This window comes from Pecten maximus, chromosome 17 (assembly GCF_902652985.1).
Source record: "Pecten maximus chromosome 17, xPecMax1.1, whole genome shotgun sequence".
In the NCBI taxonomy this organism is placed as follows: Eukaryota; Metazoa; Mollusca; class Bivalvia; order Pectinida; family Pectinidae; genus Pecten; species Pecten maximus.
Genome location: NC_047031.1, coordinates 2,708,594 through 2,722,276, shown reverse-complemented (window position 1 = coordinate 2,722,276; position 13,683 = coordinate 2,708,594). Strand labels below are relative to the sequence as shown.

At 34.1% G+C, this 13,683-nt stretch overlaps 1 protein-coding gene across 11 annotated transcripts in view; it reads right to left on the bottom strand.

The window, feature by feature from the left end:
- Nucleotides 1-13,683, bottom strand: part of LOC117315693 (CUGBP Elav-like family member 4) — a 220,909-nt gene that overhangs the window by 90,382 nt on the left and 116,844 nt on the right. The window contains exon 1 of one of the 11 annotated variants that reach the window (XM_033870015.1): nt 11,560-11,731. The exons of 9 other annotated variants lie outside the window; for them this stretch is intronic. In XM_033870015.1, coding sequence (XP_033725906.1) covers nt 11,560-11,595 — 36 coding nt within the window. In that variant the 5' untranslated portion in view covers nt 11,596-11,731. Of the gene's footprint in view, nt 1-11,559; nt 11,732-13,683 lie in introns of those variants that run through there. One more of the 11 variants, XM_033870016.1, reaches the window with a different exon arrangement.

Here is a 13,683-nt window from a genome sequence, read left to right as displayed (position 1 = left end):
AGACTAACTACCGAGTAACTGTAGAGATTAGACTAACTACCTAGTAACTGTAGAGATTAGACTAACTACCGAGTAACTGTAGAGATTAGACTAACTACCGAGTAACTGTAGAGATTAGACTGACTACCGAGTAACTGTAGAGATTAGACTAACTACCGAGTAACTGTAGAGATTAGACTAACTACCTAGTAACTGTAGAGATTAGACTAACTACCGAGTGACTGTAGAGATTAGACTAACTACCAAGTAACTGTAGAGATTAGACTAACTACCAAGTAACTGTAGAGATTAGACTAACTACCGAGTGACTGTAGAGATTAGACTAATTATGTCCTTATTGATGTGGTGACATAGTTTGTCTTCGTTGATTTGGTGACACATTTTGATGTGGTATATTTTGTTCCTATATGTAAAAGTTGTGTTATATTTTGTCCTAACTTACCAAGGTTACATTACCGTTATTACCAATCAACTTTAGTACAGTGTATTAGTCATTCCGCTTTAATCTCAAAAATAAAAATAAAAAAATAAATATTTCAAATGTTAATCTTTAACATCTGATATTTCAAAAGTGGAAACTTTCAGATCTTTTTCATCACATCGCTTGTGTGCATTCTATATTTTATATTTTCCCGATAATGTCGACCTGTGTGTTTAATTAATTGTCAGATTCCCCCGTGGTGAGCCCCCAAGACAAATGTGTTTAAATATTAAGAGTGTCTGTGAAGAAGGAAAGTGAAGTTATGCAGTGTCTACGGGTGAAATGATTAAAATGGCTACGAGCTCCATTTCACATCAGTAGCGGCAGCTGAGTCATTTCGGCGTCACTGTGTGGGAGTGTGTATTTATAGAACATATCACTCCATGGGACTTTCTAGTTACGTAATCTCGAGAAGGTTTGATGAATCTGTTTAGAAGTAATTTATTTTTTAATTTTTATCACAAATAAACTATTTGTTACAACTATGAAATAAGGAAGGACTTAGGAAGCTGGCAGCAGAAGATAAAGAAAGAAGACAGATAAAGAAAAAATGAAAACGAGAAAAAGTCAAAGGCGAGATAAAGAGGAAAGCCAGGTCAGGGAAGGTGATAAAAAGACAGATGCGAGATTGAAGAGAAAATTCAGCTCAAGTAAGGAGAGAGAATGGCAGGAGAGAGATAAAGAGCAAAGTCAGACCAAGGAAGACTAGAGAAAAAGGCAGAAGAGAGAAGAAGAGAAAAGTCAGGTGAAGGAAGGCGAGAGAAAAAGACAGAAGTGAGATGAAAAGTCAGATCAAGGAAGGCGAGAGAAAAAGACAAGCGAAATGAAGAGAAAAGTCAGGTCAAGGAAGGCGAGAAAAAAGACAGGAGAGAGATGAAGAGAAAACTCAGACCAAGGAAGGCGAGAGAAAAAGACAGAAGGTAAAGCGTTCAGAAATAAACAATGAGAATCTAGCTATTACCAACAGAAAAAAATCAGCAGGATGGACTGCACAGCTGAAAATCAACAATAACACGTCATGGAAAACAGGGATCAAAGCAGCACCGTAAAAATAACACACCGTAAAAATAACAATGATTTATGCCATTTTAATATCCAAACCGCCCTTCAACAAAATATCGTCGTCCGACATAAACCGTGTTTATCTGTTGTCAATGTAAGGTAAGATCTGGAGGGGTTAAATGGTATTGACAGCAAATGATATATTCGGTAGGAGAAGAACTTGTAAAATAAATTAACGAAATCCTATCTTATCTCGATCGTGTCACCAGAAAAGTGTCAGTTATATCACCCTACACTTTTTATTTTACTTCAGTGTATATATGTATTGTGTCCTTGTGACGTCATAATGATATTGCATAGTGAGTTGTATATATGTATGGTGTCCTTATATCGTCATAATTATATGACGTAGTGAGTTCTATATAAATTATGACTTATGACGTCAAAATGATAGGATGTAGTGAGTTGTATATATGTATTGTGGCCTTACGCCGTCATTTAAGCATTGAACGGCTTTCAGTTGGCATTCATATTGACTATGAATGCCAACTGAAAGCCGTTCAATGCTTATATTTACCATCTGCGATTTTTTTATTTGTCGTGCGATTTTTTTTTTGAAATTTTCAAATTCAAATTTCAGTTGGCAGTTCATAAGCTGGTGAACTCGCAACTGAATTGGTAGGGTTATATAGTGGCAGTGCCATACACTGGTAAATATAGTGATATGACGTAGTGAGTTCTATATAAATAATGACTTATGACGTGAAAATGATATGATGTAGTGAGTTGTGTATATGTATTATGGTCTATGACGTCATAATGGTATGGCATAGTGAATTGTATATATGTATTGCGTCCTTATGACGTCATGGTTATATGACGTAGTGAACTGTATATATTTATTGTGGCCTTACGACGTCATAATGATATGACGTAGAGAGCTGTATCATTGTTACATGATATACGGTGCTTTCCTGTTACATACTGAATAAATACACAGACGTAGCAAAATATACCTCTACAGGCAGAAGAACAGGTCACTCGAAACATTTTACAAAAACACTGCAGATAACATATAGGAAAGTACTCTTTTTCACAACGTATAAAGTAAGTGGTACCATCTTGCACACTCAACCAAATCAAAGGAAATCCGAACTAACACTCGGACAACAGCTCAGACCAGACTGCTACCCGGATATCCCAGAACCAGATTACACAGATGTGATTGGTCAGTCCGGTAAAAACCGATAAAGTGACCTCGATAACAGGTAAGAGGTAACATTGCTTTTTTCTCAAATCGAATGGTCTGTAGTGGGACATTGTAGAGAATTTCAAAACCGTCCTAATGGATTTATGGTCTTGCTCGTCTATAAATTAGGCTACACATGTATAATTATTTCTAGCCCAGTAAATATTATGCTTCTCTATACAATACAATTAAAACAAAAAACATCAATGGCATAAAATGTGAAAATTATACTAGTGATATCGCTACAAGTAATATCGATTCTAGTAATATTGATACTTATAATATTGATACTAGTAACATTGATACTAGTAAGATTGATACTGGTAATATGAAGGATGAAAATACGCAAACTCATTACCAACATTCCTCTACGTAGTCCCCGGAGACCAGAGCTATTTATAAATGCAGAACAAAGGGAAAAAACAAAAGGTTCGAGCCATTTTGACGCCAAATATCACTCAGCCCGGAACTCGATATCAATATGGCTCACACTTGGCTAGGAGGAGTACACGCGACATTGGGGACACAAAGAGACATTTACTATAATTCATGGTCGGTATCTCTGTGTTTGTGGATGGTATAAAATATTATATCTCAAGGAGGTCATAGAGGGCCTGTAAAGCACAAAAAGTAGAAAGCCCTTTATATAGAAATTAAATTAAAGACGCATTAGAATAAATCAGCTTTGCTTTTGGTTTTGTCTAGCGTCCTATTAACAGCCAAGGTCATTTAAGGACGTACCAGGTTTTGAAGGTGGAGGAAAGTCGGAGTACCCTGAGAAAAATCACAAGCAAAACAAGTCCTATAAGGACAAAACAGCAGTATGGTGTCCCTAACAAGACTGACGAGTCGTACAAGGCCAAAACAGCTGTTTGGTGCAGTATAACTAATTATCGGTCTAAGGTATCTGATTCTGAATATGTTTGAAAGGTGCTAATATCTTGTTGTATCTTTTGTATAATCCTTCACAGTATATCGACAAATACTAGTTTGTATCGTCTTCCTTTTTCTCCTCGTCTTTGTTCTATGTCATTTCTCCTATTTCAAATTAATGAAATGTTGCTGCTAGATTAATGTTCGTTCTTGTCTCATTATTTCCTTCTAAAATTAATGTAAATTCTGCTAAGGAAACAGGTATGAGATAAAGAACTTGTTTCTGAATACATTTCTTTTATAGTTTAGCAATACTAAATGATTGTATTTTGTAACTCCTAGTATATTGAATAAAACGGTTTATACTAAATATAGAACGGAAGGTCAATAACTCATATCTTAAGTTATTAATAAAATTTCTGTTTTGGTGCATACAAAAGAACATGTAAAATGATTTCATATTCTGATCACGTGACATTAAACGCTAAGACATCATGGAAGGAAATGACGTGAAAGGGGAACAATGTCGGTTAAATACTGGCGATGATAAAGACGCCGCGAGAAATTTACATTTTGCGACCCAGCAATTTTTTTCCAGACATACAACGAATTTCTGATACCAAAGCAGTTTTCAGACTTCATTTAAATGATAAAAGCATACCAGTAGTTCATTGAGGGCAGATAACTTCAGATAAAAACTCTGCGATTGCATAAAGTTATTCTATGGTGATATCGTTTCTAAAGCTCGTTGATTAAACATTATGGGACAGCTTTTAAGGTGAAAACTGCGGCACGTGGCGCTAGTAAAGTTTTTCTATAGACATCCAACATTAAATCTGACAATGATGACGCTACGCCCCATTAAACATGAATACCAGGCCTTGTTTATAAACCCTGCAGGGCCGCATTTCCCTTGTATAAACTTTGTTGAAATGAACACCTGGAGTGTACAGCACAGGTTCGCACGTGTGCGAGGAACCAATCAAATCACAGCAGCCACGCGCCTGTGAACTTTTCATTTTTTGCTTCTTGAAGTTCAGTCTAATAAAATTAACACACCACCTCCAGATATTTAAAAGCCGTCCATTACGATATTTTAATCGACTTTTTATATACCTTCTTTGTCCCGCCTTCCCTTTTCTCAAATGATCAAGATAATTATGATTTTATGTAAGATATTTGAAATGAATAAGATATAATATGCTTTTATACATAGCCTACACGATAAGAATGCTGTATACATACATAAGTGTTTGTAATATACGCCGGAGGCTAGAAGGAACACACGCGCTGAAGTCAGTTTACGTTACAGTATTTTATTAACGTTAACATAAGGCAAATATGTCGCATGAATTGAATTTAAGTTAATTTTATTGCAAACACCACACAAAAGAATTGGACGCAACTTATCACAGCGTATCAATGCCCTCTCCGTAATACAATTATACAAAACTTAACAGTACCTACAGTATGATCAACAGTATATAATAACTATATTATAGTATCTTAAACGGCACAGGGAAAGAAATGGATTCGGTTTGTTTTGTTTTTGTTTAACGTCCTATTAACAGCCAGGGCCATTAAAGGACGTGCCAGGTTTAGAGGTGGAGGAAAGCCGGAGTACCCGGAGAAAAACCACCGGCCTACAGTCAGTACCTGGCAACTGCCCCACGTAGGTTTCGAACTCGCAACCCAGAGGTGGAGGGCTAGTGATAAAATGTCACACCACTCGGCCACCGCGGCCCCTTGTAAGGAAAGAAAGGGAAAGGGGAAAGATAGGGGAAGAGAGAAAAAGGAGAATACTTGTAGGTGAAATAAGAAAACATTGAAAAAGATTAGTGTTTGTCATTGGGCTATCCATTACCCTCACAACAGTAAGGGTCATATGAGGTCAGAAAACCCACCAGAAAATATGCATACAGCTGAAACACGTTTAATATGTATTACTCACCAAATTGATATCTTTGGTGTTTATTACGAGACAAATTATTTAATTTAAATATTATTTACATTGTTATTTCAGTTCATATTCAAGAAGACGACCCCATTATTGCCTCAGGTGTGCACCACTTCTTTGTTGTTAGGTCCTGTGACAATATTATTGTATATGTAAACAACATTTTATACAGTTATACTCACCAACATCACATCAGAATTATGATTCAGATGTTGTCCTGGATGTATATTAAGAGATGTTACAGTTTTATCTGTAAGACAAATGAAATAAGAAAGGCTGTTGTTGCATGAACTAAAGCACCTTGCCTTCACTTGAATATTGGTCTTTATTCGATGAGGTTAAATATAAATTCAATTCAAGCTTCTTTCCAGTACTGTTCCTACATTAAGGGGCCGCGGTGGCCGAGTGGTGTGACATTTTAACACTAGCCCTCCACCTCTGGGTTGCGAGGTCGAAACCTACGTGGGGCAGTTGCCAGGTACTGACCGTAGGCCGGTGGTTTTTCTCCGAGTACTCCGGCTATCGATCCTCCACCTCCAAAACCTGGCACGTCCTTAAATGATCCTGGCTGTTAATAGGACGTTAAACAAAAACAAACCACATCCTACATTAAAACTACAGTGATGTAGTTTCGGAATAAATTCTGATTATGAATAATTATTTGAATTGCTCAAATGTATAACCACTAGCTTTGTATCTCATTATAATCACATCACTGTTAAACACCTGCTGTGCAATTGTCATAGATACTCAGTACTCCGCAGTGTACTTTTGCTGGTTGTTGCACAAAGGCATAATATATCGATTACGTTATGAATAAATAAACAGCATTATCGTCATAACACAGAAAACTCGAAGCACATTTTTTTTAATTTTTATTATTTTTACAACAAAGGAAATATTCCATGTGAGAACTCATTTACTTTAGTGAATACAATTCTCTGAAAGCTAGAGAATGCTAGCACCATGACTAAACTATAAAATCACCAAACGAAGCCCAATACGAACAAAAATACAGATATGCACTAAGATCGTTGAAAAAGTACTTTCATACCATGATTACAGGAAAGTTCATTTTCACAAAAGGTTGATCTCATCAAGCATTGAAAGCCAGGTGTAAAATTTCGCCTCACATGTATCATACATACGATTAAATGCAGAAAGGGAATTGAAATGCAGGTCTGAGAAAAGAATATTCTTGAATTATGGGTGGTCATGAAAGTGGAGGTTCAAATAAATTCCTGAGATTAAACAATATCAAGGTAATGATTTTACCATTAAATCAGAGATTTAATGGAATGTTTCATGAAAGTCAAACTACAGAGAAATAGTTATAGACTTAATCTATATCGTCACGCGCTCTACACTCTATATAATTGATTCAAAAGATTGATTGAAATAAGATGAAATACATCATAAAGTATGTCTTCAGACATGTTCTTATCGCCTACTAGAGATAAATGTTGCCTTTTGAAATGTCCCCTCAAGCGTTTGATGCGATACCGTGACCGAGGTGTAAGCCAGCGTTTGATTGGATAACTGAGGGTATGTCAAACAAAGATAATTATGCATATTATGAATATTCATGAACTGGACAGGTGTAAATTGGTACAGAATTTATAATGCCACGCATTTATTATTTTAAAATACCACTACCGCCTTTAATGGGGTTTAAAAAAAAAAGATTTTTTTATCGACAATGGGCTTATCACGGGACAGCCTTTATTATGCATTACCCGGTATATGAAAAAGAAAACCGTGTCTCGTATTAAAAATAATTCGTATTTAACATACATTTATTGACACTGTACGACAACAGAAGGGAAAACATATTATTTCTGGTGTCGCAAAGTGTCAGTTAATATATGAATTTTTAAATGTGAACCACTTTAAACATATCAAAGTTTTATGTGTGATGATTGTGATCACAATACGGGTTTTCATGGAAACACGTTTCATAATATCTATAGCGACATTTCACTTAGATTTCTATTTAAATGCAATTTTGCTCTTAAAGCAATATGTTTTAAATGTAAAATTGTCAATGTGTAGTCATATTTCAAGAAATGTGTCAAAATGACAACGATTGAACGAGATATGAGGATATGGGGTAGTTAGCACTGTTCAAGGTAAAATTAGAATACAGCTTATGTTAAATGATATTTGGTTCGGTTAGGTTTTATTTGTTTAACGTCCTATCAACAGCTAAGGTCATTTAAGGACGGTCTCCCGTGCGTGCGATATGCATGCGTTTGGTAAGTGCATATGTGTGTTTTGGGAGGCTGCGTTATGTTTGTGTTAAGTGTCCTTGTGATAGGCCAGAAATTTAACGATTATAGTGCTACCTCACTGAAGCATACTGCCGAAGACACCCAGCAGAAAACCCATGGTGACGTTCCTTCTTGTTTTAAGTGTAATACTGTGTCGAATTTGTTAAACATTCTTCACTTTTCTACTCCGATATTCAGGTAGTTTAAGATCAACATTTTTTTCTTCAGTATCATTATTGCGTTCTTAACAGCCCATCAGAAATATATAATAAGGAACAATACATTGTGTGTTTAACAAGTCACACTGTGGATTTCATATATCAAATGATATGCATTTTTAAATGAAATACTTCTTTATCTTCAATGTATTGATCCCACAATTTATGACAGGATATTCAAACTCACTTTCAAACATAAAATGTATTTTACTCAAAACTCATTCCAATATATATATATTAAGAATTTTAGACCGTTTTGATTTTCATTTAATTTTTGATTTTTGGAAATCTCCGCATTAAGATAGATCATATATTTTTTCTTTTAAGTAGTCAGTTATCTCAGATGTCGTTTTCAACTCCTTTGACACGAAGGTCATGTTGTCACGTTCAGACGAGCATGGCGTATTGAACACATCATGTACGATAAGTGAGCGTGATTCACTTGAACCGATATAAATCAGGGTTCTATAGTTTCAAGTTAAGTTGGCGGTGGATACTTCTTCTTGTGATTTCTTCCTACAAATGAACTTTCCATTGCCATGTTGTAAATAAATCCCATAATAGGGAACTATTATTTTTCTTAACAAAATTGCATATGCAACAAGTTGGCGGTGAATGATTCTTCTTGTGATATCTTCCTACAAATGAACTTTCTTTTGCCATGTTGTAAATAAATCCCATAATAGGGAATTATTATTTTTCCTGCCAAAATATATATATTGCATATGCATATCCAAAACGTAACGTGTCATTGGATTGACGGTTCCGATTTGGAAGTTTTCACGTGTAATATAATTTACTATGTACCATAACATGTTGATTAATATATACATAATAAACGATAGAGGCAGCTGACATTATTCTGATAATTATATTTTATATATCTTGTTCGAGGTAACAACTCTCATATAAGGATGTGATAATGTGTTTCCATGACAACCGCAGACGTGCGTCATATGGCCGACAGTTATGGATCTGATTTATCACTCATGGACAATGTATCATAAATTATATCACGTGGCATGGGTCTACACAAAGTAAAGAATAATCCTCAATCATGTGATTCTGTAACGGGATAATACAATGTAATATTGTAACAGGATAATACATTGTAATATTGTAACGGGATAATACATTGTAATATTGTATATTTTCATTGGAATGGTGGCACGATTCAAAATATAAATCCGAATTACGTTTTGATATTTTAACAATTTTCTTTGATATTCCCCTGGTAATATCTTTCTGAGTATCAAAGCTTTATTTCCTTGGCATCACAGACGAATCCTCGAAAGACAAAGACAGTTCCATGATAACTGGTTCTACTGTATCTGGCTCTAGAGGCGATAGTATCATTTGTGTCGTGGGAGAAATAAATGAATATATACTGATTACATTTTTTCAATGAAATATAGAAAACTATTCAGTCTATAAAAGTGATATTTTAAATAGTGGAAAATATCACTTTTTCTGATTTGACCAATCAAAACACTGCTTACAAACGACATTGGGGGAAATTGAATTAAAAACTGACCAAGTGTGTTTTGTTATAAAAATGTAATAAACAGAATATCTAACAGTATCTTCATTAATATCAAATATACTTTATTTTTGCGGCGGATATTTTGATATCATTTCACTTGTGCTGCGTTCTCATGAAATCAATCAAAATATTAGCCTCACATTTGTTTGTTTGTTTGTGTTTTACGGCCCATCGACAACTAGGGTCATTTAGGGCCAAACAATATACTATCGTTTTTATTTTTAACGTTAACGTAAGCCTCACTCTTGAAAAATATTTGGTATCACTGAAGATATTTTATCCTCTATAAATCAAAAGAAAAAAACCTGAAATGTTTTTCTCATGCTACACAATACATTCCTCATTTCATGCATGACTAAAGAGAATGAGAACAATCATTTTGATCTAGCATTGTATTCAGTTTGTGACTTTTGTCGTCATACCACATGCTGTTTGAATATAATAAACACAATTATGACTGCCAAATAATCGGTTGAATACTAGATCTGTAGAATTTTCAACTTGATACATTTACTTTCAAATTAAATATGTAAACTGATCAATTAAATGTGTATAATGTCCCATTAATAGGTATAATGTACAACTTAATGTGTGCAATGCCAAATTAAATATGTACAATTTACTATTTAATGGGTACTCAAACCAATTGAATCAATCCTTAAATGGCCCGTTTACAGAATGTAACTCCGACCTTAACCAATCTCAATAACACATTTTCTGTAATTGATTATGGATACAATATATTATGGCAAACTACATCATTAAGAAAATCGACATGTTCAATTAAATATAGGTAAATGGTTCACGTGGAAATGTCAGTATTCCGTAGCCGTAGATATAACGTGATCTTCATTCTCTTTCTGATATATATGTGTGCAGTTTTCAACTGTACAGTGCCCGCCAACTGTTACAGTGCCCGCCAACTGTACAGAGTATGAATTGTTATACATGTTTTGTACTGATGAGCTGTAAAGCTCAAGATCAATAAACAAATTGAAATTGAAGTAGATATAAGTACAATACGGAGTGTTCTAAGCCTTTATTGAACGATACTGTATATAAATAGTTAGACAGGGCATCATGAACTGTTCATCAAAACATGCTTACATTTTATGCAAAGCCCAACAATATATTGTTCATACTAAATTCATATATATATATAATTTACCAAACAACAATTGTTATCAGTTCAACTGTATAAAAACTATGATAAAATGCTGAAGTATAATGTTTCAATGAAATATAAACTTATCACCAATGTAATATATTGTGTCATATTATGTAGATTAAAGTGTCATACTGTTAAATGGTATACAGTTAGGAGTCAACACATTACAATGGCAAATAAATAATGTTTAATGCAGTATGCTACCAAATGTTTAAATATGTATTTCCCTGCAAGCCTATCAATAACATGATTGTGTGTCGGTGACATAAATATACCTACATACCTACGGTGACATAAATATACCTACTCAAAGAGCTGAAATAAGCCTATCCGGACACATCTATAGCCTCATTATGTTACAACTATATATACTCAATTATACCTAATATACATACTTACCTTACAAGCCCCGGTGATGTAGTTTTCTCCCATTCGGTATAAATAAAACATTGGCGAGTGTGTGTTGACTCTACATACAATACATACCATTACAAACTGATCACTATAATATAGGCATAGCGAAAAATGAAATTGACCATAGCTGGCAGTAACAAAAATCTATCAATATTAATTAAGGAACGTCTTATAGATCTAAGAGAATAATAACAGATTATCTGCATTAGGTAATTAGGCATACCCCGGAACACGTTACCTAAGCAAGGTCGAAATGTGATTACAGGTATTGAGATCGATCCCAACGCCATTGCTATGTACCAAAATATAAACTAATCTACAAATCTAAACGTATATACCTTAAGAAATACTGATGATCATTATCTTAAAATTGTGATTCCTTACCGGGTAGTGTCTCTGATCCCTCGTGCACACAAACATGGTCTTGGTTCTGTTTTGCTGTGGATACCCTCTAAACTACTCGAGACAATTAATACATCGTCAGCATCAATGTTACTCCAATCAAGTATGTCAACGACATACAGGTTTCCGAATCAGTATTGATTTTTGAGTTAGGTATACATACACAGATGTCATGATAGTTATGGGTTCGAGTTGGTCACGTTTTGACAGATACACAGATATCAATTAGAGGACTTTTCACAATAGGAACTCGTTACTTACAGGGTGGAATACAATTACAGAAACTAAGTAGCGAACAGACACACCTGTATAATAACAATCATTACACACCTCGAAGAACACGACAACAGCTATACACTATTGTCATGGCAACCGTATACGTTACTTAGCAACGAAGATGAAAAAAGGCTTTTCCTTTATATGCACGATTTGATATATATAGATATTTTATCGAGGCTACTTTTAAATATGCATGAGCCGAACTAATAGCACCACGACATAGCGGTGATATATATATTGTGTAACTGTTCCATGTTCTATATGTGATCGTATGTAATTTACCTGTGTCTTGATAAAGGTGCAGATTGCCTCGAAAATTCGACAATTTACTTGTCTGTACTGTCGTTATTACTACTTGATATATATATGGCTTTGTTTTATGTTTAATTATACAAGCGTTATTTTGTGCATAGCTTTGTTTGTTGTTTAATTATACAAGCGTTATTTTGTGTATAGCTTTGTTTTATGTTTAATTATACAAGCGTTATTTGTGTATAGCTTTGTTTTATGTTTAATTATACAAGCGTTATTTGGTGTATAGCTTTGTTTTATGTTTAATTATACAAGCGTTATTTTGTGTATAGCTTTGTTTTATGTTTAATTATACAAGCGTTATTTTGTGTATAGCTTTGTTTTATGTTTAATTATACAAGCGTTATTTTGTGTATAGCTTTGTTTTATGTTTAATCATACAAGCGTTATTTTGTGTATAGCTTTGTTTTATGTTTAATCATACAAGCGTTATTTTGTGTATAGCTTTGTTTTATGTTTAATTATACAAGCGTTATTTTGTGTATAGCTTTGTTTATGTTTAATTATACAAGCGTTATTTTGTGTATAGCTTTGTTTTATGTTTAATTATACAAGCGTTATTTGTGTATAGCTTTGTTTTATGTTTAATTATACAAGCGTTATTTTGTGTATAGCTTTGTTTATGTTTAATTATACAAGCGTTATTTTGTTTATAGCTTTGTTTTATGTTTAATTATACAAGCGTTATTTTGTTTATAGCTTTGTTTGTTGTTTAATTATACAATTATTATGTTATGCGTTATTTATAGAAAAAGTGAAGAGATCAACAACAAGAAAAACAAACAAAAATAAACAAAAAGCATAAAAAATCATAACAACTTCATCTAAATGATCTTTTTGCCGGTAATGATTAACCCTTTTATTATCAATCGAATAAAAATATATAGGAAAACAAAATGTGCCAGAAATGTAAATATCAACATTTCCTTACAACTGCGTTCATGGTTGTAATGAACGACATAGATTCACATGTGATCAAAACATATGCTCAATGCTTTAGTGATGCCATTGAGATTTAGAGAGAAAAAACTTAGAACTTGCACCAGTTTGTATTAGCTCACAGATTTAAGATTCTAGATTTTACCACAATGAGTTTGGCTATGTCACTGTATCATTAACGTTTTTGTTGACGTGGTGTTTTTGAGATTACTTGTAGATGGTGGTCGCTATCATGGCCTCGTTTGAGAACATTCTCATTGTGCCCAATGATGTTCGATGCGTCAGATGCCTGTTGTTAATATGTACTCTGCTTTATCATGCATATGTCCTTCCTCCCGTTTTCCATAATCCCATATTTATCTATTTCTCGCTTCTGACTTTTTCTCTTGAGTTCCTTGATCTGACTTTTCTCTTTATCTCGCTTCTGACTTTTTTCTAGCCTTTTTTTTTTATTTATCTCATTTTGAGAACTTGGTATTGAGTGGAATTGACATAGATTGATGTGACAGGAGTTATTTCCCTTGGAGTAACTCTCCAGTTATCCCATTCCTTTTGTTTCTGGTCGTGAATGCCACT